Genomic DNA, 27865 nt, shown 5'->3' on the forward strand with positions numbered 1-27865 from the left:
CAGGTCTTACTCGTTGATTAATTCTGCCAGATATTTTTTTTGGTGAGGTAGTAGTCAGCTTGGCCCGCCGTGAACGGGACACCCTCGGAGGGGCGTGCACGTCACACCGTCCCGCCTAATATAAGCGCGGCTGTGAAGTCAGCTAGGGAGAGACACTGCCAGCCTCAGAGTTGGACAGGACTGAGGGAGCAACAAGGACAGCACAACGAGAGAACAAGACACCAGAGAGAAGACCAATCCAAGGCTTTGGAGTATGAATAGACACATAGCAGCGCTTTTTCTTTTGGCACTGGGCTTTCTTGTGTGCGAAGGTAAGCATAGAACCAAAAAATTAAATAAATTGCCTATTTAGTGCCTAGAGCTGTTCGATGGTAGGCAGGTGTGAGTATAGGTAGTGTAACTGTCACAGATTTCTGTTTGACTGTTTTTTTCTTCTTCATATAATATCCCACAGGAATTTGAGGAATGTTATAGTGAAACCATAAAGGATGAAACACTATTACTCTGTTGTAATGTCATTATTAATTCATTTTTAAATACAAGTCCATACAAGAACATAATATGAGTAGTGATTTTTCAGTTTGGAATCAATGAGTTTTTGTATGAGACTTTTCCAAGGTGTTTGTGCTTCACACCACAAATTAAGTGAATTCTCAATGTGGCTTTCAGGTAACCCGTGCTGCTCAGAGCCATGCCAGAACAGGGGTGTGTGTACAGCTCTTGGATCAGAGGGTTATGAATGTGACTGCACACGAACTGGATATTATGGACCAAACTGCACAACACGTAAATGAATTTATAAGAGCTGTATGAATTCAGTAAACTACAGGGTGGTATTTCTATGTGTTTTTTCTTTAAAATGATGATTAATTTCATTTTCCCCAACTGGTCTTTTTTTTATATATAGCTGAATTTTTCACCTGGTTGAAAGTATCCCTGAAGCCATCGCCCAACACCGTCCACTACCTTCTCACCCACTTCAAGGGCTTCTGGAACATCATCAACAACATCTCATTTCTCAGGGATGGTGTCATGAGATATGTTCTGACTTGTAAGTCTAAAAAAAAAAATAAAGTAACAATAACTCTACCTAGATGCACACTAGAAATCTCAGTTGGGAATTTATCTATGAGAAAGTTCAAATAACTTCCTACATGCTCCGTTTTAAAGGAAGTATGCAGTGTTTGAATAATGTGCTTTATGTTATTTTCTTTCTAGCCCGGTCCCATCTGATTGATAGTCCCCCTACTTTCAATGCGGATTATGGCTACAAAAGCTGGGAAGCCTACTCCAACCTTTCCTACTATACACGCACCCTCCCCCCTGTGCATAAGGATTGCCCAACACCTATGGGAGTAGTAGGTAAGTGTACTCTTTCTGCATTTGAAAAACCTGTTATCTCAGATTCTTGAATCCTGAACAAGAGTGGCTTGGCCTCATTACATCATGCTACACACATGCCAAGCGATCTGTGTTGCTGGCTGCTCAGAGACAGAGTGTGCAGAGGAAATCACAGCAGGACCTGCACCAACCAGCCAAAACTAACATGCATGAAACCGCTCAAGCTATTCAAAACATCCAGCAGTACAATAGCAAATTTGCAAGGATCGAATTATGAAATGGTTCACTTATAACAAGAGCGAAAAGCAATTACAGTTTGATTTTGCTTAAAAACATTTTACATTCAAAACCTAGTTAACAAATATAGCTATAGCTTTCTTCACAAGAACGCCTGAATCATGACACTTTAATTAAATACAAAAACAAAACATCCAAACTGAGCTATGAAGTTATAACCAATATGATTTTGGTAGTGTATATTCATGTTCTTCATTGTTTCCTCAGGTAAGAAGGAGTTGCCTGACATCCGGATCTTGGCCGAGAAGCTCCTCATGAGGAGACAGTTCATCCCTGACCCTCAGGGCTCCAGCTTGATGTTTGCCTTCTTCGCACAGCATTTCACCCACCAGTTCTTCAAATCGGACATGAAGAAAGGGCCTGCCTTCACTCAAGCTAAAGGCCATGGGGTGAGCAGAGCTGTCATTGTTTCATGTCACACCATATTCTCAGCAACATCAGGAGACAGTGTCATAATAATGAAACTACAAGAGTGTAAAACATTTCACTGGGCTGATTATGAATTTTTCGGATCATATCATGTGGTGAATCAGCCTGTGTCACATCAACTTCAATGGAATTGTTACTCAAGAGAAAAGAGGAAAGAGAAGCATTAATGTGATTGTTCTTGCTTTCAGGTGGACCTCAACCACATCTATGGAGAAACCCTGGACAGGCAACACAAGCTCAGACTCTTTAAGGATGGCAAACTTAAATATCAGGTATGAGACCCGATTTGATCAAGTTCTCATGTTTGATCTCAAGTGGATTCTACATTTTAATCTTGAGGAACACTGTTTTTTTTGTTGTTTTTTTTTAACGATTGCTTCCTCTCTGTCTTGATTATGCAGATAGTGGATGGAGAGATGTACCCCCCAACAGTAAAGGATGTCGGTGTTGAAATGCACTACCCTCCTCAAGTGCCTGACTCTCACCGCCTCGCCGTGGGTCACGAGGCTTTCGGACTAGTCCCCGGCCTGATGATGTATGCCACCATCTGGCTCCGGGAACACAACAGGGTGTGCGACGTGTTGAAGGAGGTCCACCCCGACTGGGACGACGAGCGGCTCTTCCAGACCACAAGGCTCATTCTGATCGGTGAGTATGTGAGATAGTGACTGATAATGAGGCTTATTATTGCCTTTCTCACATTTTCACTTTGGTTACCATTAAATAGTGCTGAATAGAGGAAGCTGTAATCTACGCTTCTCGGTTTTGCTGTCACAGAAATTTCCCACATTATCTTTGCAATCAACCATCTGTATGAACTTGTTCAAAGGGTTTGGTAGATGTGAGAAATTTTCTTCCTCTTCCGCCTCAGATGAAGAAAAGTTTGGGTTTATCAGATAGGTCAGGTAGACAAATCTGCGTCTAAAAAAAAAAGTCAAATAATCGGCTGTGTGTGTAACAACAACATTTCATCTGTCCTGTAGGAGAGACGATCAAAATTGTGATTGAAGACTATGTGCAGCACCTGAGTGGCTATAACTTCAAGCTGAAGTTTGATCCTGAGCTGCTGTTCAACCAGCGCTTCCAGTACCAGAACCGCATTTCATCAGAGTTCAACACCCTGTATCACTGGCACCCACTGATGCCTGATACTTTCCACATTGAGGAGCAGGTTTACAACTATCAACAGTTTGTCTTCAACAACTCCATAGTGATGGACCACGGCATTAACAACCTGGTGGAGTCCTTTACCAAGCAGATTGCTGGACGGGTAAGAACCACGAGTAGCAGTATCTGTACCAATAATTGTTTTAAAGACTTTGCCACTGTTCACTGCTTTGAGACTCTATAACTGACCTCGTATTGTTTTGGTCAGGTTGCTGGTGGTCGAAATGTCCCCGGGGCGATTATGCATGTGGCCATGAAGTCGATAGAGCATAGCAGGACTATGCGCTTCCAGTCCCTGAACGCCTACAGGAAACGATTCTCCATGAAGCCCTACAGCTCCTTTGAGGACCTCACAGGTGAGAGAGAGTGTAGATCAATCATATCTCTGCTTGGGAAAAAAAAAAGATGAAATCAGTTGACCAAAGTATTAGTGAAGAGGTTATGGTTAGTGCATGAAGATAAGATGCAAATGTGCAGCTGCATGGCTGAACATATTTGAGTATTTGATGAGGTATGTTAAAACACCGTTAAACTGATCCACACAGCTGGTTCAGTCTGCACAGCCTCACAAGTTAGAAATTCATTTCTGTGGCTGAAAGAAGACAAACACTAAAAAAACAGATGTTCACTTCAGCTGCAGATAGTATAAGCAGTTTGTCATGGCAGAGAGCAAGACATAAACAGGCAGAGAGACCTCCCAGAGGATGTGCTGCTTCAGACTCACATTCCTCAAGTGGAGAGGTTTTAATGTTGATTAATGAGTAACTTTGATTTATGAGGAAAGCAACGTGCCTGGATGTGTGCATATATGTATGTGTGTGTATGAGAGAGAGAGAGAGAGTTAAGAGAGAGTGAGATAAGAAAAGGCAACTAAAGACAGGAAGAGAGATCAGTATTTATTATTTTAATGTGTTCGCTGGATTTCAATCAGTGAAAACACAGGTGGTCGTATTTAGACTAGCTGCAAACTTTATAGCTGCTGAGACAGTGAAATTAGCCCCTGAGAGAAACCAACCAAATCTTTTTCCTCTTGTATGTTACTCAGGAGAGAAAGAGATGGCTGCAGTGCTGGAGGAGCTGTACGGACATGTCGACGCTGTGGAACTCTATCCAGGCCTGCTGGTGGAGAAACCCAGGCCCAACGCCATATTTGGAGAAACCATGGTGGAGATGGGGGCCCCTTACTCCCTCAAGGGTTTGATGGGAAACCCCATCTGTTCTCCAGAGTACTGGAAGCCGAGCACCTTTGGCGGCAGCGTGGGCTTCGACATCGTCAACACCGCCTCCCTGCAGAGGCTGGTCTGCAACAATGTCAGAGGTCCCTGTCCTGTGGCGTCCTTTCACGTGGCTAACATAAACGACGTGGGCTCTGTCACCATCAACTCAAGCACATCCCAGTCACGCAGCAATGATATCAACCCCACTGTCATTTTGAAAGGAAGGACTACTACTGAGCTCTAATTTTCTTCTTTTTATTGTGTTTGTTATAGGGGTTTTATATAGATTTATTTATTTATTTATTCCGTATTTATTGTTGTATTTATAATATACTTTATAAAATGCAAAGATGACTTTTTATACTTCATTTTGTATATTTTTGTAAGGTTATCAAGTTTTTTTTCCTATTTATTGAGAGAATTAATGTATTGTATACTGTAATACAGGAATAATGACCTCAAAAGTAGCACTGACAGTGTTGTTGATTTTAATGTGTTTAACAACTTGATACTTGAATTTTGGTTTACTTTAGTTTGCAGTTACATTAAAGTTCTAATGATGCCTTAAAGGTGTTGTCACTTCTCTTCACTTTAAACCCACCTAAACTGCCTCCAGTAGTGTAGCTGTACTGTTTGTACTTGTCTGGATTTTGGATTTGTTTTTCTGATTTTCAAGTTTCTGCTTCTTAGGAATTTCAGCCTATGCTAAATATTGAACTGTGTCATGTTCTGTAGAAAAATCACCAACAATGTTACATGGAATGAAGATACCACCTTGATGTGCATTAGCATTATTAATAAATTCTACCAAAACAAACAAAACAAGCTTATCTCTCAAAAGGCCATCACCCATCAATATACTCACTGATGATTATCAGTTTGGCTTAGGGTGCTATAGTAAAAATGTCTTGTCCCATGAGTGATGCAGACGCCCTCAAGGCCAGCAAAGCCTTAATTTGACCTGTTATTGTAGCCCCTCATGGGCAAATCAGTGTCATTTTGAAACTGATGGATTCAAGATTCAGTTCATTCATTTGTCACATGCACAGTTATACTACTTGTAAAACATGAAGTGAAATGCTTTTCTGGTGGATTTCCAGACTGTGCTAGGAGCACAGTATAAAAGATACAAATATACAGATAAGATAAAAAGATAAAACTATAACAAAGATATAGAACAATTAGAGAGTTATATACAATAATTTCAAAAATATCGAAGTTTAGAGAAAAAGGTCAATCAAAAACAGAAGTGTACAAAAGGTGCCTGACTAAAGTGCATGTACTCAAATGGACTATATGAGATCCAGCAGTATGTGCAAGATTTCTGTAATAGAGAGAGAGAGAGAGAGAGAGAGAGAGAGAGAGAGAGAGAGAGAGAGAGAGCAGCCTTTGAGATATAGCATGACATATAGACAAGTGTATAAAAAGGTAACGCACCTTCTTGAGCCAATCAGTGTAATTTTGTGATTGCTGAAATGCAGTGGTGAGATGTATTTCTAATAATCTAAATCTTATAAATGGAGATACTGCAAGTGAAACATAGACGAATGAACAAATGATGCAGTGCCACTGTGCAGTCGACAAGTGTAATTTTTCTACTGTCACAACAAAGTAATAAGATGCTTCATTACCCCAAGTTTAATATAAATAAGCAGCAGTTTCTGAGAGGTCATGCATGAAATCTGGGCACAGACTGAATGAAATAGCACCCCACTTGGGACAACTGGTGGGCTGAAAACCCATGGCCAAAGTTTTGTCAAAATTTGATGAGCATTGTCTGAGATGTTGTACATGAAGAACCGACCAGTCCACAGTCCAGAAAAACAGAGAGACCGTCTCGTCTGTGGTTTTACATAAAGCCTGTAACTCGTCTAGATCAAGGCCATAGGAAGGCCATAGGAATCATTTTAATTGTGTATTTCAAAGATGAAATTCTATTTTTTTCTATCACACTGTATTCAAATGTCCCTGAAAAAATCTTATACAGTGTATCTGGTGTGCTGTGATTTTTAAAGTGTTTTCTTTACTCAGTTGTAAGGGATAGTTGTTATAAGAAATAATGGCACTCATTTGTTTGAGTGCTCTTGACAAACATCTAAAACTGAGAAGGGAGGATACTTTTTTTTATTCACATATGAAGAGTCATGTGATAGATGAAGAAATTTAGATTCAAATTAGTTCCAGACTGAGCTTTTAATACAAATATTTTACAGAATAATTGAATTTATTATCTTGGGGCAGTTTTAATCCAGAATCACCAACGTAACATTTAAAGGTGACAGTTTAAAATAAATGTTGAGCGGTCTTTTGCACAGTTTTGTATATCAGTCCACAAACTTGCAACATATGGACAATATGAAAAACAAATGCAACTAGTCATCCTCTTCCTCACTACATCCTCTACATAATTGTCCAACATGCTGTTTTTCAGTAGCTGTAAAATGGATTATATTGAACTGAAATATTTCAGAGCAGGAATCAATTGTTGTTTGTAAATTGTTCTGAAAAAATGTTTCCAAAGTATGAAAATAGTGAATTCATCTTCCCAAAAGGTACAGACCATATGCAGGAAACCAGTGAGGCCTCTTGCCCTGCTGTCCTGATATAATGAGGCCTTGCTCTCTGTATCCACTATTTTTTGTTTCCATTTCCAGTTATTTGGGAGAATGAGTGCAACTGATTGAAATTAAAAATGCTGCAAATCTGACCATAAATAGAGCAAAATTGATGGTTTGAAAGGAAAACACCCATGCTATCTAGCATATCATTTATAAGAAAAGAAAAGGGTTTCCCATCTGTTAACAGTTTTGGGTTCATAAATATTGCCTGATTCTGGATGTCTTGGATGAGGTGTCTGGAGGGTTTTACTGGAAATTCAGCCGAGCCTTCAATGCATCTTTGAAAAAAGGTGAGAGATTCACTAATATTACTTTGAACAGACATTTAAAGTGAAGAGATTTCATTTTAAAAAGGGGAATCATTCGCTGTCGAAGAACAAATACACAGAAGATAAGATAAGTTAAGAGGAGTTTTGAGAGTTTTGACTTGTTCTCCAGAGACTGCTATGGTAAATTTTTATTAATTCAAGATACTTTTAGGAATAAGTTCATTTCTGCAATATTTTTTAGGTTTAATCCAAATTTTCATGTGAAGTATACATGTATTGCCTATTAATCTTGTCAGATTTATTAGTCCAAAAAATACTTTTGAAATGGATTTTCGTTAAACAAATTACAACAGTTTTAATCAATATAATCTTTCCTTGTAATGACAGAATGTTTCCCTTTTATTTTCTCCATTTTTCGTTTATAATTTATCTCAGCTATATCTTTTGGATTATCTGGTATATGAATTAGCAAAACATCTACCAAGCTGTTACTCCAAAATCTCGTCAAAATCTGTGCCTCTTAATGTGCATTTAAATCAAGAATGAGGGCATCAAGTTAAGATTTCTCAGGCTGCAGAAAAAGGTGCATCATCTGCATGTAAAGTTATTTTTGTTTCTATCCCAATTGGTTTTAAACCTGGAATGCATGAATTACTTGTATTTCTAACAGCAAGAATTTCAGCGCATAGTAAAACAAAATAAACATGGAGACAGTGGACAGCCCTGATGTATGCCTCTCCACAAGGTGAATATTATATAAATATCCATTATTTACTATTTTGCTGGTTAGGTGATCATAAATTACCTTCACCCATTTTATGAGGGTTTTCTCAAAATGTAAAAAAACAAACAAACAAACAAACAAAAACAACTTAAGAGCTTTTTGGATGAAATCTCATTTTACTTATCAAATGTCTTTTCAGCACAGATTTTTGTTCATTTTTATAAATAGTCTGTAGTAATCAAGAAAATGCCTTATGTTACCGCCAATGTGCCCTTTTTATGAAACCGTTTGATCATATTTTATCATATCACCATTAAGTCTTGTTATTCTCATTGCAATACTTTTAGAGAGGATAGTGGAGTCCCTGCAGAGTCTCTAATGTTTCATACAGGATATTTGTCATTCCACTGTGAATCTTGCTTTCGGAGTAATGTGATGATGCCCTCTTTCTGTGTATCTGATGATATTCCCTGAGTAATGGAGTTGTTAAATGATACAATCAGCTTTTTTTTTTTTTTTTTTTTTTTTTTAAATTTCCTTGGTAGTAGGAATGCCATCAATCCTAAGTGATTTACCAGAGGATAAAGAATTACTGGCATCCGGTAACACGGGATTGTCCAACAAGCAAATTTAGCCACTGTTTAAAGAGGGCACTTCAAATGAACAACTTCGCTGTCAAATATCTACAAATGCACATGCACTCATACACACTCATGCGCATGCTTTAGGCCATTCTGTACACTGAGATCTTCTTCACTCCTTAGCACATCAGGTAATGTCTAAACATGTGGAGTCACATCAGTCCTGAGGTGATTTGCAAACTCTGAATGAAGATGGCATGCTCTTCCTCAATATGATTCACAGATAAGGCTTGCTGGGGAAGACACGAGGCAGATGTCAGGATTTTTTCATAGATACTTCTGCATTCCCTTTGATAATAAGTTAATTAATTACAGGAAAGAAAGAATAAATCTACACCTTTGAGACAAAGAAGAATGGTTCTTCTTTCCCTGTGTCCAGAATTCATAACAGATGCTATAAGCATGTATAAAAAATGAGGAAACGTTTGTGGGGACTGCACAAAGTCCGGGTTAAATACACATTGCCGAAACTTCCCACAATTCTGACGTCCACTTTGTCGGGAATACAGCACACACTTTTATATGAGGTGAGAAGAATTGCCCTCAGTCCAAAATTGGATCGACCAACAAAGCAAACTGTAGTGACAGAAAACTTCACCTCATGGGTCTAGTCTGGCATTGACACAGACAGAATCATGGTTATTTTTGCAGGGTGCCCTGTCCAAAACAAACATGGCGGAACAGAACTGTACAGCCAACCCCCTGAAGGAATGCTGACGTGCTTTGCAGCACAGTTAGCAGTGAGTCAGGGCGCTGAGCATCATCCCCTCTAAACTCAGACAAAGACAAGCCAAACTTTCCCATCCATTCACACATTTCTCACACCAATACGGTGAACACATCAACAACACTCTTTACACTGGGCAATTAGAGATTAAACATCCACACACGCGCATGCACACACACACACACACACACACACACACACACACACACACACACAATCTGGAAAATGACATTAATCAAGTCATGTGCATCAGTTATCATCTGAACAGAACCTGATGGACGGTTCTTCCATCTCATAATCTTTGTCCTGTACTTCAAAAGACCAGGCGTAGGATGGCCTGTCAGAGGAACTTTGACTTGGCCCATCACGGCAGGAAAATGACCTAATTGTCCGTGCACATTATTAGTTTTCCCCACTCTCAGTGGCCCGAGGGCGAGTATTATTCTGCTGAGCAGCAATGTGTGGTGTGCTCAGGTCCTGCTCTATGAGATTGAGCAGGGGGACACATCTTGCTTTGTGTGTGTGCAATGAGCATGAGCAGTCCGTGGGCCCTGGTGTGGGAGAGGATCAGGGGATTTCACTGTGTGTTTTCCCTCTGACCGGTCCTGGCCTTCTCTGGAGCCGGACCTGGTGTGGAAGCCATGAGCCAAGAGGAGTGTTACGTGACGCCCCGCAGGTGGCAGTAACTGAGGTCAACCGGAAGCTGGCACGGGTCGCCTGTGCATGTGAAGCACTGACACTGTCCCACTGCAGGATGTGAAGTTCACTTGCCGGTCACAAAGCACCCGTTTTACATTTTAAAATCTCATTTATGAAGTTAATGTGAATGTGGCTGCAGCTTTAACTTCTGAACTTGGATCCATCAGGTATGCAGGTAAGGGTTGATGTCTAAATCACATCGACACATCGTTGGCTCATATCACAACATGTAACTCTAAGATCATGTTTGAGGTGTGTTTGCTTCTGTTGTGTTGTAACAAGACTTGTGTCAGTGCATCGCCTCAGGAAAGACAGCAGTGTGTCATTGTCTAATGATGTCACTCTCTCATGGTTGAAGTGATCACGGTTTCACTCAACATGCTCGACATTTGACACACTCAATCTAATAAATTTTAATTCATAGACACATATCAGACACCGGTGTGATTGTTTACGTTGCGGCGATGGCAGTGAGGCAGAACACAGGAGCATGTAATGTCTGGCTTGTAGGATGAAAAAAGAAAGGAAAAGTTTTCATTAATAACTATGCTTATGGTCTTAGTTTCCATTTCTGTGCAAGGCTGTGTTCACTTCCTCTAAATCTGGCATGAAGCATTCTTGTGATCGGAAGACAGTAAGCCACAAATATGCGACTCAGACAAATGCAGCGATGCCAAAGGACAAAAAAATAAATAAATAAAGCCACACAGAGGAAAGAGGGAGTAGCAAAAAGTTCAAACAATGAAACACTGTGTAAGTAAGAGGAAGTATAAGAAGAAGTCTAGGGAGGAATAAGACCTAATGATTGACCTAAGTTATTCATCAGTTGGAGTTTCCTCCTATTGGTGACTAGGTTTTTGGTTCAAGGACACTCCTGGCAACAGCAGGTGGCAATTATTTTAAATCACCTGAAACAAACATCATTTCAGGAAGTTTACTTAGAGATTCCAGTAAAAAAAAAACAAAAAAAAAAAACCCGGGAAAATCACTATAACCACAACAACAGATGACAGCATGGCATAATTTATTTTTGAAATGCAAGTCAGTTACATTGGTTAGTGGGAAATTGATGGTTTATGTGTCATGTAAACAGATACACATACATAGACCACAAGCACTGAAGACTGCATGTATTTATGAAAGAAAGAAAGAAAGAAAGAAAAAGAAAGAAAGAATTAACAAAAGCATGTATTTTCAGAAAGTGAGCCTCCACACTTGGTATTGTGTATGGTTGTTTTACTGAGTGTCCTGTGACTTCCTACACAGGGGAATGCCTGGCACCCGATTCTGTGTTTACACGTCGGATCCGTTTTGCCTGACGTGTTCATCGCAGCAGCGTTCCCCGCACAGAACCTACCTATCTGGCAGAGCCATATAAGGTCTTAGAGGGGAGAAGGCCTTCTCCATCCATGACACTGTGTTACAGGATGACATCAAACCAGCTGTGAGACTGAAACTGTCACTCCACACACATCCAGGTTGAAGAGCAGGGACTTAATCTCACACGGCTCAGACTTACACATCAGCACACGCAGTCGCATCACATTATTCATTCACAAACTCAGACATATCACAAGTGTGTTATACACACGCATCACTGGTACACATCATACAAGTCCATTTGAAGGCATGTCAGCAGCCTCAGCTGACAGAGAGTGATGTCACATGCCAGAGATGTTTGAGATGATCTTTACTCAGCTAACATACTGTCAGACCTATAATTAACTCAAGCAGGAGAATAATCATTGTCTCGAAGCCATCTTCAGTGAGAGCAAATGACTGATTGCCCAATTTGGTCTGAGCTGGAGTTATCAATGATCAATCAGTGATCGGTTAATCGCCATTAAGAATTTGATCCAATAATGTTAATGATAATCAGTTAATCAGTGGTTAATTTATTCAAGATATTCTATTTTTATTACTTTTTCATCTATTTTTCAGCACAATTTTGCGCACTGCCTTCCAGTCTCTCATTAACGGGCCTATGTTTTAGGACTGGAGCCTTCACACTGATGATTTTTTTTTCATATTTTATCAATGATTTGATGTTTAACACCATTAAGAATTTGGTCAATTAATGTTAATCAATGAATTAATGGTTTATTTATTGTAGATGTACAATTTTTAATTTTTGTCATCTATTTTTCAGCAGAACTTGGCACACTGCCTTTCTGTCTGTCATTATCAGGCCTATGTTTTAGGATGAAAGCATTCATATCAGTGAATTGTTTTTATATGTTCATCGATATGTCAAATGGAACAAGCTTTTATTGAGAAAAAAACACACACTTGGTCTTCGCAATCATAAGCAAAATTGTGAACATTGTTTAATAGGTTAATCAATTAATTGATTGTTAATGATAGGGAATAGTTAATTAATAAAATTTCCCAAAATTTGCAACCCCAATCTGAACCCACTGTACTCATTTTGAATGAAACCTTACATGGTTAGAGCTTGCATTTGTCATCCTCTTTGGTAACAGAGTTATCTCATTCACACATATGTACATACACAGTCATTAATATCAGCAGGCGCTGTCGTTTCCTCTTTTCCTCTTACATATATGCATATGCACTTTGACATCCATGGTGTTCAACCGCTTTCCCACACATTATGGTAGTGACTAAGAGCATGGCACAAAGGTCTTGTAAAGATGAGAGCCTTATGCTCAGGTGTCTCAGAGGCTTTCCCATGTTAGTAATAGGGTGTCTCAGGGCTCTCATACCTTTGGTGCATACTGAAACAGTGACAGGTCACACCTTTCATGTCTGTCATCCTGTTGCCCTCTCACCCGGTCACAAATTTCTCTTTGTTTATGATTTATTTTGGAAACTATTTTCTTATCTCCTACAGACAGATGTAGGCATACTGTAGGCTGTACGTGATATGAATAAAATGAGCAAACACCAGCTGATTCATTGACTCTCATTACAAAACGCAGAGGGCACTGATGCAAGTACAATAGCTGTGAGTGGGTATAAACAAAACAAATATTGAGGAACTATCAGGCTAGAATTGTGTAATGATTAAATAGACTAATGGTGGGCCCTCAGATTAACAACATAGCAACCAGCCTGCTGTGTGCTATGTAGATAAGCAATAACTAGGAAACTACGAGGAAGCAGTGCCGTCGTATAGGGGGGAAAGGTGATACCAATTCCAAGGGCCCACGGCCCACTAGGGCCCACACAAAAAAAAAGTGGCAATGAATGGGGTAGAGGGGCCCACACCGATATTCTTTCAGGGGGCCCAGAATTCCTAGCAACTGCCCTGCTAGAAAGGTTCCCGACTTGAAAGTGTCTCAGTATTTTTCCTCTCGAAGAAAAAAACATATGTTTTTCATCATCTCTCTCCCGGTGCGGATAAATGAAATTGCAAGTTTGTCTTTGTTGGACAGCTCAGAAAACCAGTCTCTTGTGGTGATTCAGGATTTGGCAGGAAGCCGCTGGACACACAGAGACCGATTGGATCCGCACCCACATGCAGCAAAGCGATGCTTAATTGGTGTTCAGAGTCAGCACGTAACTTCAAGTTCAGCTGAACTTGAATTAATGAATTAATGTGCGTGCGTGCGTGCATTTGTTTGTGTGTGTGTGTGTGTGTGTGTGTGCCTGTGTGTGTGTGTGTGTGTGTGTGTGTGTGTGTGTGTGTGTGTGTGTGTGTGTGTGTGTGTGTGTATGCCTGTGTGCTTCACTACTGGAAATCCTACAACACTGTCTACTTGAGCCATGACTTAAGGTTTTTAGTTGGCCAATGTCTACAGTGGCTGGATGATTTTAAGTGAATCTCCCAACTACTCACATGTTCTCAATCACTGAACTGCACCTTAATCCATCACTGCTCTTTAGTAATTTTTTTCACATATTTGTGAAAGAAAACTGTTACGGCTGGCTGTGTCACACTTTGACGCTGATGAACAGTCATTCATTGATACTCAGAGGTGATAACGACTCAGACATTACCTAAAAACCTGTTTCATAATACTGATCAGTTAATAATACGACATCAGTTTGGCATCTAAGCTTCAGTTATTACTGAAGCTGCAGTAACAGGGTAATGGAGAAGGTGAAGTCTTAGGTCGGTTTATTCATGTGCTATGTAATAGAGACACAAGAGTCAAAATTTACACAATTTATTGAATAAGGCTATAATGAACTGAAATATAATGTACAAACTGAACACAGCTTATGTACTGGTGTGTGTCGATATGAACATGAGGGAATGTGTGTGTGTTTAGTGGAGGTAAAAACATGTAAGCCTTAGATTTGTGTATTTATCCTATCTAACATGAGAGATGGCTATTTGGTCGGGACACATCAACAGTTTTATAAAAGCAATGACTTTGCTTTCAACAGTTTACATTCAAAACACTGAAGACAGTGATATTTGCCAACCCGCCAGATTTTTCCTGTAAGACCTCTGATCTTCATGAGCCTTGCTCCGTGCTCTCTCACGATTTCGTTTTTCCCAATTTTCCCCAATCCCAATGTTTCCATTTACTATATTTGTTAGAAAATTGCACATCTCGGTCCTCCTCCATCGCTGCCTCTTTGGCACTAGACTGCCTCTGTTTTGGCTGGGAGTCAGTGGAAGATTTCTGACTTCCAGCATGACTGCATTCACACTGCAGATTAACACATGGATGCCTGAAGAAGGTTTGGCAGAGAAGGTCGGAAATGTTAAAAACCTCCATTAGCTCCATTGTAATGCACTATGTGCACTGTGACACATAGTGTGGTACTATTACCTAGTCACAGCAGGGCTAATTAAATAGGTTAAATAAATAGGTCATTTCCAATTTCCATGCTGGCCAGTTAACAACTCGCAGCTAGTTTTTTCTGAGTTACAAGTTGTCTTGACCCCAGCGATAGCATCACACTCAGACACATGTTTTGTTTCAGCTATTTATTCTAAAGTTTTTTATTCAGGTAAAACAGTGTCATGTAGGATGTGTTGGTTTTATGCAGTGTTATTCATCATCCTGGCCCTATACTTATACCTCTATACACAAGCCAACAGGTCACTGCTACCTAACCAGGTAAACAAAAAGGGGGCAAAACACAAAACCTGCTGCTGGAAGAGGAAACCCATCCAGATAAAGAATGTGCATGTTATTCATGTGATCCAGGACAGATCAAACAATACCTGCCATTTGATTTGATCTGCTCATCATTGCCCGGATGGAGACTTTACCATTTTGTTTATCAAGTCAACATCCATTGTTATACACACAGTTAACCAGCAGTCCTTCAGGTAAAATCGGGACAGGCTAACACAAATAAAGCCAATACAAGGCATGAAGGTACATAATGTCCATGCATGCAGGTACATATGGTATGTATGTACATTTTTTTTATAGGAACTGTTTCAATCACAGCTCATATCTGCTGAAACAAAAGTTCACCACATATTTTTAGCACTCTACAGTCAGATTCTGAAATATCTGCTGACCTCTCAGTGCCGTGGTGAACTTTCCATAGAAAGCAACAGGACAACATGACTCCTCTTTGTAAATAGCGCATCATTGGTGTAACAATACACTAGATGTTGCAATGAACTTGAATAATTTGTGAGACAGTTTCTGTCATAGGGTATCAGGTGAAATTCCAAATAAAAGCGTTGATGTGGAAAAACGAGATAGCTGTTATTACAGTAAAACACTGCTGTCAGTTGACTCATTACAAATGACTAGTCCAGTGACTTTTAGAAGGAAATCAGATTCATTCATGATAAAAATAGCTTTGTGAGAAAATTAAATAGTAACCTTTATAAAGTAAGAATGTTTATGTTTATCATGGCCTCCATCAGTGACGCCAACACCCGGATAAACTGTTGACTCAAGCTTTCAGTATTGGTAACAGCAATCAGCAGTAGTTGGCTATCGCCTTGCGGAAGACATTTGGTTTGTTATGGTTTACAGAGCACAAGTGGCCTGCTAAAAGTGAAATAAATTACCTGATTTCAGCAGGGCGTTTACTTTGTCTGTGAAAGTTTAAGGCTTCAGGTCCAAGTGACCTGTTCATAATCCACATCCTAGAAATAAATAACCCTTTTATGACCGTATAGCAAGAAAAGGCTTTTAACTATTTTCATGAGAAGAGTTGCCTTGGAGGCGTTGTTAATTTTGTCAGCGAAAGTTTGGACAAATATTTCTTGACCCTTCTTTCATAACGATGATCAAATGATGATGCGAGTTGCTCCGTGAAAACAAAATCTAGACTGCAATATTTTCTTAATTTAGTCCTTCCCCCAACAAAAACATGACATGAAAATGTCAGAGGTGGGCTAGACAGGTACAAATTTGCCCCCCTTCAGACAAGTCCAGCTGCAGAATATCCCTCTTGTAAATTTCTAATCATGGTCAGAAATTAATTCTTTCAAGAGGAAGAAACTCTTAATTTCCACCATGTGGAATACCAAGGAAGGGGAATACCATTTCTCTGAGTTGACACAGTCAACGCCGTGTTGGTTTAATTTTGTGGATGATACGTTCATGTGAAGGCAGCACAGAGCTGCAATACAAACTGTTCAGCTACAGAAAGCTGACCAAAAAACTCGAGTAAAGCAGAAAGTAAAGAAAGATGTTTCTGTGGAAATGAAACACCCTCTCATCTAGTGTCTTTGGTATAAATTGGCAGGTTTCGTAAGTTTGCAGACCAGTCATAGGCCTATTCACTTTCTTTAGCAAGTAGCAGCAAGTTTGAACTCGTCTTGTTGTGGATCTTTGGTGTAAACTCGTCGGAATGCATTGAAGCCACGTTCATGAATATATAGAGACGATCCACCAACAAAAAAACGTCCTCATAGGTCGTTTGTACAGCAGCTTATTACAACCTCCGGTCAGTAACTAGTTACATGTCATTAAATTACAAAATAAATGTAACTGTAATAAATAAATAAATGTAACTGTAATCAGTACAATTACAAAATAAATGTAACTGTAATCAGTACACAATGTTGAATATGACATTCATTCTGTTGTTTTGCATCTTTTGGATTTGCAGGAATGGCTTCTTTTGGCATATTTCCAACAAAGCTGTTGGGACATTTGGGAAATTTGAGTGCAACACCATTAAGGGTACAGTGACTTACAAGGAACTGTCTCTCCTTGTAGACAGGCTCTATTCATTTGGCAGCATGCGCTCAAATTTTGAGTTGTGTTTTTGATTGGTTCTCTTGTTTGAATTTGCACCCTGAGTCTACCATGCCACATGCTTGCAAGCATCTAACAACATCAAGGCAGTTTGTTGTTTATGATCTACATATTGTGATTGGTTTTGGTGGTTGTGCTTAAAAATCAAAACATTGTGATCCTAATTCAAGGTGTATTGAAAAACTTATAAATAATAAAACTTATATAAATAAATAAAAGTTTGACGGTCAGTGTTGAGTACAGTTGTGAGGTTGACATGGCCTGGTTAAAACCTATGTTTTTAGGACTATTCAGCTTTATTTATGTAATAAGGCACATAACTTTGATAAAGTAATTAAAACAGTTACTTTATTATGACATGTTATTACCTTGCGACCTTCCCAACACTACTATAGTTCTATTTTAAAGTTAGTTTAGAGTGGTGGCGTGGGTTGGAGCCGGCGGGCTGGCAGCCAAGGTGGGTGCTGGACCTGCACAAGGAGACAGGGATCAGTAACGACAAACAAGGCAAGGCAGAGCTGATCGGAGGAGACAGGGATCAGTAACGACAAACAAGGCAAGGCAGAGCTGATCGGATACACAACCGTGCAGAGCTTTCTAGAAGCATGCCGTCACTGACCGAGAACACCAAAGTCTGGCTGTGGAAACCAGGTTCTTGTACTGTTGATGTATTGTTGTATATCACTGTGTGATTTGCATGCAGAAATGTGACTCATCCAGTATCTTCTGATTTCACGGTGGGAGCTCGTCACACCTGAACAGAAAAAAGAGCATTCTTTTATTATGACTTCAATTTTATTCAAATTTTCCATTTCCATTTTAACAAATCCACACATACAAAAAAAGAGCATCATTGTCCTCGATATATTGCAACACCTTTAGCAAAACCATCAACATAAAAACAAGAGGAAACATAAATAAATAAGTTCCAGTGATTAATATACCCATCAGTTTAAGAAATACTCTCACATACACCAAACTGTCCCTGTTGGTAGAAAGTTGTTAAAAGATTCAAAACAAACAAATCAAGAGCAATGACAGAGGAAATGAAACAGCACTGAAACAGTTTAGGGCTCCAGATGTGTTCCTTCTGGTGCAAATAAATAAATAAAAGCTTACATTGGTTTATATTGGGTTCTATGTACATTACGCATACAAGTTTGGTAAAAGACAAATAAGTAAATAAATAAAACACATTTCACACCCTACAGCCATGTTCATCCTGTTGAAAATGACACTGTAACTGACACAATGAAGTCTGCAAGAATAACAAAGGTTCAAAATAAGAGCGTGGTGCTAATTCTGCAAAGCCCCGTGGTTCATTTTTAACGAATGCAACACATGCTGCTGATGCATTCACTTAATAGTTGGACTTTTCCACCAAAAGAACATGTGATGGCGATAATAATTGCGATATAACCTACCTGTCTTATCGCATCAAATCTGTGTTTAGCCTATCCTTTTTTTTTTTTTTATCAGATGAGTGTATCCAAACCTAAATCAACCCTAGCGATTTTGCATATTGCACCTTTAAGTTAGTTTTGCTGTTTATTATTTCCTGCAAATGTGTTTGACATATCTTAATGTGAATTAGTCTTACATAAAATCAAATCAAATTGTTTGCACGACCTGACAATTTATTACGGTGTCTGTTATTTCATAATTTGTGACATTTCATTAGAATTTCTGCATCATGGAGAGTTTAGGGACCATTAGAGTGATGCATTCAAATCCAGCCCCACATCACCACTTTCCCCATAAACACAATTTCTCCTCAGCGCCTCTATTTGTGTTCCAGCAGCACCTCCCTGTAGGAAGTAGAAGCATGATAACAAAATATTTCAAGCCTGAGTCATTGTTTCCCTCGATACAACCGACTAAAGTCCCCCCTTACAACAGAAACACACAAACAGCATTGTTGTATGAGTAACATTTATGAATGAGGTGACAGTAGCAGCAAGAGGAGTAGGGAGTGGGTGGCCGTCACGTCACTTTCTCCTCCTCCTCCTCTTGCGCACTTCTGCTACTACCGGGATGAGCTGCAGTGTTGCGTAAGACACACAACCATGCATAATGGCACACAAATGAACGGAGTGAATCAGTGGTCCATGTGGATCGGATTAAAGGGAAACCACGACAGATCCTGTTGTAAGGAAATACATATCGTGCCACCTAAGAGTTTCTCCTCTTTCCCAACCGCATGAGTGATGATGATGAAGATGATGATGAGCAGCAAGGAAAATTACTGACCCTACATTTTCAAGGTCAATATCATTGAGCATCCACTCTCTGTCCCGTCCTAACTGCAGGCCTAAGGTCCATGCTGCACACTGTAGACCCCACGAGTGAGTTTCTTGTGCTCTTTTCCATTATAACACAGTTTGATCAGGAAGACACACAAGGAAAAATAACAGTGGAAACTAGAGCTGTCAATTTTTTATTTATTTTATTTTATTTTTTTAATTACACAGTATTATATATATTATGTTTCTTTGTGTGTGAAAGATTCTCTACAGTGAGTGTGAAGAGTAAATTATATGAGGGATTCAGACTGCTGTTTGCAACAGTATGTGCTATTCTTAACAGAGTGTACATGAGATTCCTCCTTTTCAATTAAATTTTAACAAAAAGAATCATAATTAAGACAGCATCATACACTATATATACAGCACTTTATATAATAACAGATAAAAAAAAAAAAGAAAGAAAGTGGGGATGAAGGGGTCAAACTGAAGACAAAGATTGAAGAGAGCATCGAGGCAATCCTGACTTTACTAACTGGAGATCTGTTGAGGGACAGTAGTTTGTTATAAATATTAGAAATGAGTCACTTTTGAAGGGGGTCATAAATGGGAAACTTCCTACACTTGACTTGAAGGTAAGGAGGAAAAGGTTGGAAATAGGGACTTCACACAATAAGATTCCTTATGTTTTAACCAAAAACAAACATCTCATCTCTCTTTTTTTTTATTATTATTATTTATTGCTGTCACCAGTTGTCTTATGTTGTGTCAACTGTCTTATGATGTGAGTACTTTTAATCTTTTAATCTTGTGCCTTGCTGCTTTTATAAGTATCGTTGTGGAAATAACAAAGGAAGTAAATTTCCTTATGTCCAAGAAATATCTTTGAAACCGAATGTGACAAATAAAGAAAAATCTAATTAAGGTCTCAAGAGAGAATTCAGCGAACTCGTCCTCACACTACCTGATCTCTGCAGACTCTACATGATGCAATATAATCCAGGAATGCTTGAAACCCAAGGCGCTCGTTACTTGCTGTGAATTTAAAACAGATGTTTGGACGGAAAACTGATGTAAAAGCAATTACTGAAGTGTGGTTTGGGTTTATTCGTCTGTCATTTTATGCTCTTTATTTGTTCATTATTTTTAATGCCTGTTACTAAAGTGCTACAGTTGTCTTTGGTCATGCTTTGGGAAAAAAAGGGGTTTATAATGGTAAAAATATAATGAATAAATAAGATTAAATAGAGATGCAAGCAGACAACTGAGGAAATTTGGCATGGATACAAGAGCTCTGATCAGCTTGTGCCGCTCCACTATTGAAAGCATTGTGGCAGGAAACATCACAACCTGGAGTTTGACCTACCTCCGCTTGAACTCATCTCCCAGCTCTGCTGCAAGAGGAGAACTCAAAACATTATCGAGGACACTTCCGCCCACAGCTCATCACCTGTTTTCTCTGCTGCTACCGGAGCATCTCCACACACACCCTCAACTTCACAGACAGCTTCTACCCACAGGCAGTCCGACTGTTACACTCAGCAGCACACAACCCTTAGACCTGCGGCTTGTGCTCCCACCATAGCTCACTACATAATATTGTATGCTATGTGCTGTGTACTGGGTCTCTAGGGCGTGACAACAGTGCACTATTGCAATTTACTATGACTTATCTTATTTACTTTAATTTTGAAACTTGAAGTAACTCACAAGAGGGCACAGATCCCTTACTGTCATATTTTGGCACAAGCAACTTAAATTGATTGATTAATATTATTGAAAATGCAAATGATTTTTGCAGGCTGTGACAAGACTAGAAGTTACTCTGTGTGAGAGCATGAGCAATTTAAGTTGTTCGATGTTTCAAAAGGGTCATGCAAAGCAGAGCAGGATTTGTTTTCTTTGTTCTCCGTTTTCATTTCAACAGATATTTCAGCTGGTTTGAAATATATTTGTGTTTTCCATAGCTTTTCCCGACTGTGTGTGCAGGACATTCGTGCTGGTTAACACGCATTAAAGACGTTTAGGAAAGACAAATCTTATGACCAAGAGGAACAATTGTCTTGGAGACCACAATGAATCACTGAATAAACGCTATGGTTATTTCTAATTTTCTCCATGAGACCAGACCAGTATCCATGCGTGTCGCAGACTCACATGCAGACACTCACACACGCACAGACGTCAACATGGCGTCACAAACATACTCTAATGTGGGCATGTACACACACAAACACGCATACTGCACGTACCCATGCTCATTCTCCACCATCCACCACTTACCACGCACATGTAGTAGAAACAGAAACACACATGTGCTCACACACACACCATTAGGCAAAGGGATGACAGACACTAAGCAGAAATGCCCATGAACATGATTAGATAGTTACACACATACAAAGAAACACTTGTGTACACATGCAAAGATCCTGCCATACACTCAACCGAAAATATAAAGTATTCAAAAAATAGAAAAACATTTTGAAAACAGAGGGAGGCTCATTGGAAATGGAGGAGAAAATGTATTTTCCCCTGTTGCTCAATCTTGCTTAATCTCACCATTAACTTGTGTTAGCTTCAAAAAGTAAACCTGTCGCTTCAAGCGTTAAGTGCAGTTGTACCAACTCTAAGCGGAAATGAAGTGTGGAGTTGCAGCGTTCATCTCGCCCATTAAATCCACAGCAGGTTGTTCGGAGTTGATTAATTTGTTTGTGAGCTTTATCCAAAAAAGCTGCCATGCACGCCATGTCCTCTAACTCACCTCTGTGGTCTAAGCCACACTGCATAGCCTGCAGGGGGAGAGAGAGAAAGGCATTACAGCAGAATGTAATGAATTACATCTAACCTGAGAGCCAAGACCCCTCAGGGTCTGACAGAAACTTTGCCAATATCAATTTCATTCAATCACCGTACACTGAAAATTTCACCCTTGCTTATTATCTGTCAACAGTATGGTTTCTCTCTTACTTACCTTTCCACCTCTGTTTTACTTCCAAATATTCTCAGCTGTGTTCCTGCTTGACCTCTGTCTCTAGGTCTCTGAAGAACACACAATTCATGCAGATACATGTTACACACCTATTTTATTGTTACAATAAATAAAAACAACAAACAAACAATCACAATGCAAAAAATATTTCTGTTACACTGAATCAGATAGCATTTGCTGTGAGGGTATATTTCTCGGTTCTCAAATGACAAAACTGTGAGTACATTTGTTACACTTGTAGCCATACAGGTTGAGCAGGAATATGCAGGAAAGTAGGGACTGCCATGAACTCAACAAGGATGTGTAGTAGATGCAAAGCACCGCTCTTTCTTTTCTGAAAAGTGAAATAAATTGTAGCTTCTCTGATCATCATGGCCAGTCAAGGCACACCTCCAGGGAGAAGTGACTGTATCTTCAAAGATACGTGCACTGTGAGGCAGACTGACAAGCACAAAGTTCCCCTTAAACTTCCACTGCGATGCAATCCACAACTGTCACTTTTATCACTCTGATGAAGAAACATCTGTGAATAAATGATCTGGTGCAGGTGAACAGTGTGAAGAACTGATCTATTTAGATACAATTCACAGTTAAACTGAACAGATCCATCTCCATGTTTGTTATGATTGCTTTAGAAAAGTGGAAGTGAAAACTTTAGAGTCGGAGCTGCAGAAATGATTTTGCTTGAAATACAGCAAGGCTGGACTTTGAGACAGCCACTAATACCACAATACTATCGTCATAATAATGAGAGCAAAATTCCCATTCATAGGGGTGATTAAAATGTTAGAGGAAAAGCACAGCAGGATCAGAGCACGGCTACTGGAAATCCACAGCGTCACACGTTTCCCTTGTTTTTGCAGACCATACAACTCATCGCACACTATTTGTCACAGGATAAAGCAGAATGGATAATGGAAAGGAGTAGTGTTTGCATTTGAGTGCGTCTGTACGTGCATGTGTGTGTCTCTGTGTGGGTGTGTCTGTGAGAGAGAGAGAGAGAGAGAGAATGAGAGGGAGAGAGAGAGAGAGAATGAGAGAGAGAGAGAGAGAGAGAGAGAGAATGAGAGAGAGTGCACGCGGAAGAAATTTAAACAGATTTCATTTCAGTTATAACATCTGTTATGCCAGTATAAATGTGGTTGAGACGTTTGTTGTTTTTAATAGAGGGAGTGGTTCTCTCTGCCAATAACACACTCTGTGACTTTTGCAGAGATCTGTCTGAGGTATAATACATCTGTCAGATAGAAATGCAATAACTTGACATTTGAAAGCATACAGTGACAAACTGTCAAAGACAAAACGACATTGTTCCCAACACCATGCATGTGCTTTATTTCACCATGGCAACGGACTCACAAGGAGTAAGTATTAGACCTCATACCTGCCGTCGTGAACCCCCCGCACGTTAGCACAATGCTGATTAATCAGATAGGAGCGTTGGGGAGAGCCATTACCTAACATAGCTGCTGCCCACTCGATTTCACATTTACGTCCGCGATTCAAGACAGCATGTCATGACTCACTTGAAAAATGTGAGCTAAGAGGCTCCACCTATTTCTACCCATAGTGTGGGCATGAAAGAGCAAAGATACATTAAAACTAATCATGTCCCACCTAAGTATGCATATGAATAGCATTGGAGATTTTAATTCCCGCCACTTCTATACACAATGTCTCACAGTTGACCTTCAGCTGAGTTTGAAAGTCATGACTCAGAGTAGCTCACTGAAGAAAACCTTTATGGGAGAAGGGAAATGTATGGAAAACTCTGGTAATTGCAGACTTTGTGTAAATGGGGTAACCCTGTACTTTGAGTTCCAGTAATACGGAAGACGTCACAGGTCGTATGGTTCATATAAGAAGACCACCAAGCTGACTCTAAGTCCACATGCGTACGTGTGCACGCACCCGCATGCACACTTAGTCCAATCTTTTAACACATGGTCATCATTTCAAATCATACAATGGTTCAAATCATGCAACTGGATTTTCTCAGTTTTCACAATTTGTTTTGGTTGCCATAGTTCAGTCACGTCACTGTCTACAGGGTCATGCTGTCAGTCACAGCACCAGACATGTAAACCATCAACACGTCAAACATTATTAGGTAATGTCTTTTTTACTCCATCAACAACACTCAGTTATTAGTGAATCATTTTTATGAATGAATAAATGAATGAATAAATAGTAACACTGAACAGTGTGAGTGTGGGCCACAACACTGAGGAAATGACGCATCTTCTCTTGATGTCACCTGAAAAGGTAAACAACATTTTTGTTGTGGGTAAATTTTCCATTCAGTCATTTCACTGTGTATTTATACTTGCCCCTCTTCTTCAAAAAGCGACATCCTGGTTGAATCACATGTACACAAACTCTCAGCGCATCATGGCATGACACTGACATGATATTGAAATTCCCACCTCCTTGCCAAGCTTTAATACCTTAATTAAGAGTTCACACTGAAAGTGACATGAGAGAAAACAATGCGCGTAAACAATACAAATCAGTTTGAATAATTTCGTTTTTTGGCAAATAAGGCGACACACCTTTCCTGTGTGTCACCTTAAAAGTGGAGGTGGAAAAATGTTGTCAGCACTCCAATGCAAAGGCATGCAAGGAATTACATCCATTCCAACCTCATGACTGGTGAGAGGGTTTGGGAAATTGCCAAATACATGATTGGGGAGAAGCTCAGAGACAACAGCAAGCCATCAACTCATCCAATCACTCACACACTCAGCTCTGCTGGTGGTTTCACTGCGGCAGTTCACCTTGGTTACGTGGTTAAACACCTATGGCACCACATTAACCTGTTGGTTTGGGGTCAAGTCCCGTAAAAATTCCCCTTTGTCTGCTGGGATTTGCTCTTAGCTGTCTCACAAGGAAACCATCACTGTTTTTACTCAGAATCCCCTGTCTGCACAAAAGCTTTTGCATTAACAAAGCTGTCAGTATCAATAAGATAATCTCACTGAAATATGTGTTGAATGTTTGACTGATACCATGCTTTCTTCAAAGAGTACCTACTCTTCCGGTTTTGTTTTGAAGTGCTTATCTGAAGATTTCTGTGCTGTCAGAATGATTATTTTTTAGGTTGCTGATAAAGACAGTGCATCTTATGATCATGACAATGTTTGTGCCAGATGGATGTTGATCCACTGACAACACCAAACAGTCTGCACTAGGCACAAAACGGAAATGGCTCCAGAGGGCACTACTCAAATTAGGTCAGTCTTATAAAGTCTGTCCTTGTAACTGTGTGATGCATTTACTTCGAATCTGCCTTTCCTCAGCCTTTATGGAGTGGAGGAACACAGCAGTAAAACAAGTGTTGAAAGCCCCTAAATGAATTGAGGGTTAATACTAATCTCAATCTTTTATCACACTGTGATATCTACCTGGTGATGTGACCACAACAGCAAAGTGAAAACTCAAATATAATACTGCACATTAAGACAGAAATGGAAATATACCTGGATCATGAAAATTATATCCAGGTTGAGGGTATGAGCACAATCTTTTATTTTAAAAAAATATATATATAAGGGATTTAAAAAATTTGCTCTACAGCATATTTGATGAGATGCATCACTGTGCCTCAGCTGTAACAAAATAGCTTTTTTAAATAGCTATATTGTGTTTTAATTAGGTTAATTAGGTTTGTCAGCCACTCAGGGTCCAGGGTCTTCATTTTCATCCAATAATTATTTATATTAAAGAACATTTATTGGAATCTTATCTTGAGACATGATGTATTTGAAAACTATTTCATAAAAAATGACTAGTGTGGGGCTAATATCTGGGCTGATGAAAGCACAAGGCTGACCTCTAGTGTTGTAAGAGTATGACATGTTGGTCTTTTATCCAATAAGAGAGGTTCCATGGTCCAAGTCCATTTATGTAACAAGGAAATTCTGGGAAGGAACACAGATCAGTCCTCTATACCCTCATAAAAACATTGGCCCCCTAATGTGGGAGCGTGTCATTCATGTGACGTCGTCTGTCAGTCACTGTGCTTTGGGCAAGACTTTCAGCCTGTTCTTGTTTTCAGTTGGCAACCGTTCTCCTAAAAGTGGCAACAGAGGTTAACACAGTTTGAGAGGCTAATACTGGATTGCAGCATGTAGGTAAGAGATTTTTTAGAACATTAGGTCCCAAATAATCTGTTGCATTCCACTAGAAGTAACCCAGTGTGCTCACTGAGGGAGTGAGAATAATGAAACCCGGGCTGGCATTGCCATGCTCGCCTGTATTAAAAAAAAAAAAAAAAAAGTTGAGTAATCCTTTAAGCCAATAAATGCAAGAGTCAAAGAAAGAGAGGAAGGGCACAAGTCAAACAAGGTTGCATGAGCTGTCTCAGAAAATATGGCAAGGGTGTGAATAGCATTGGCACTTAGTGTTTGCACTTCAGTGATTCAGTGACTCTACAAAAGGAAACTATAGAGTAAAACACATAGGGGAAGAAAAAGAGAAAGAAGGAAAAAAAGAAAAGAGGGAGTGACTGAGGTATTTCTCCTCTAACTGTTTGCTGTGGAAATGTACTCACCAACATTTATTTATTGGTTTAAGTGCATATTCTTTTATTTCTCATCTTATCTGATGAATCTGATACACATTTAATGACCACTGTCTTAAAGGTATATAAACCTGACTGTTCTGTGTTTCTGGCCCAAGAACCTACAGGGAAATTTTTAACCTATGATGCTATGACAAACAACACAGCTTTGTTTACATTTCAAAGACTTTGCATAGCACCCTGCGCATGTTTAAGGTAATGGATGGGTTGCTGAACTGTGAAAAACATCCACACATTAATACAAAAAGCAGTTACATGTCTTTTTTTTGTTTGTTTGTTTGTTTTTTTTTAAATACAGTGTAAATACAAAAGGTGCATTAAGACAGCATATACACAAAAAGTTTCAGTCTGGGAGACCATCTTCTGTGCATGAAGAGACAACATACAACAGATCTGTTCTGCAAAGTGGAACGGGGTACTGCCCACTCACTCCTTTATTTTGTAACCTCTTGTCAGATTTACACCTTATCGCCTAAAGCTGAACCTAAGCTCGCTCTCCATCAGATGGTGTGACAGGAGTCGTTTTCGTGTTCAAAATAATCAAGACGTCACCGCACATTCCATGCCTGTAGCTAGTGGTGTTTGGTGCTTTGAAAGTTTCTCGCCATGTGTTCAATTCGTGTGAAGCCTTATGCCTTGGAGAACTTTGAATTCCAGAGAAGATCAGAAGATCATTTATATTTGAAAGTTCAGTTTGGGGATATGCTGCCCTTGCTTGAGTTAACACTTAACACGCTGGGTAAGATGGTGCAGGCTCAACACTGT

The 27865-nt window shown here is 39.5% G+C and overlaps 1 protein-coding gene across 1 annotated transcript; it reads left to right on the plus strand.

The window, feature by feature from the left end:
* Positions 1–167: 167 nt before the first annotated feature.
* ptgs2b (prostaglandin-endoperoxide synthase 2b) lies at positions 168–5020 on the plus strand. The gene is made up of 10 exons (XM_030049987.1): positions 168–311; positions 670–786; positions 908–1051; positions 1219–1362; positions 1846–2027; positions 2256–2339; positions 2469–2715; positions 3051–3337; positions 3443–3590; positions 4280–5020. The coding sequence occupies exons 1-10, from the start codon at positions 254–256 to the stop codon at positions 4693–4695; spliced, it is 1827 nt and encodes a 608-aa protein (XP_029905847.1). The 5' UTR covers positions 168–253; the 3' UTR covers positions 4696–5020.
* Positions 5021–27865: the final 22845 nt, after the last annotated feature.

The sequence above is a fragment of the Myripristis murdjan genome, chromosome 4 (assembly GCF_902150065.1).
Source record: "Myripristis murdjan chromosome 4, fMyrMur1.1, whole genome shotgun sequence".
In the NCBI taxonomy this organism is placed as follows: domain Eukaryota; kingdom Metazoa; phylum Chordata; class Actinopteri; order Holocentriformes; family Holocentridae; genus Myripristis; species Myripristis murdjan.

What these genes read in the sequence shown, in the direction of transcription:
- ptgs2b (XM_030049987.1), top strand. Translation starts at nt 254, where the DNA reads ATGAATAGACACATAGCAGCGCTTTTTCTTTTGGCACTGGGCTTTCTT. An exon ending in AACACCTATGGGAGTAGTAG is followed by an intron (nt 1,363 to 1,845) that starts GTAAGTGTACTC and finishes TTGTTTCCTCAG; the next exon opens with GTAAGAAGGAGTTGCCTGAC. An exon ending in ATGGCAAACTTAAATATCAG is followed by an intron (nt 2,340 to 2,468) that starts GTATGAGACCCG and finishes TTGATTATGCAG; the next exon opens with ATAGTGGATGGAGAGATGTA.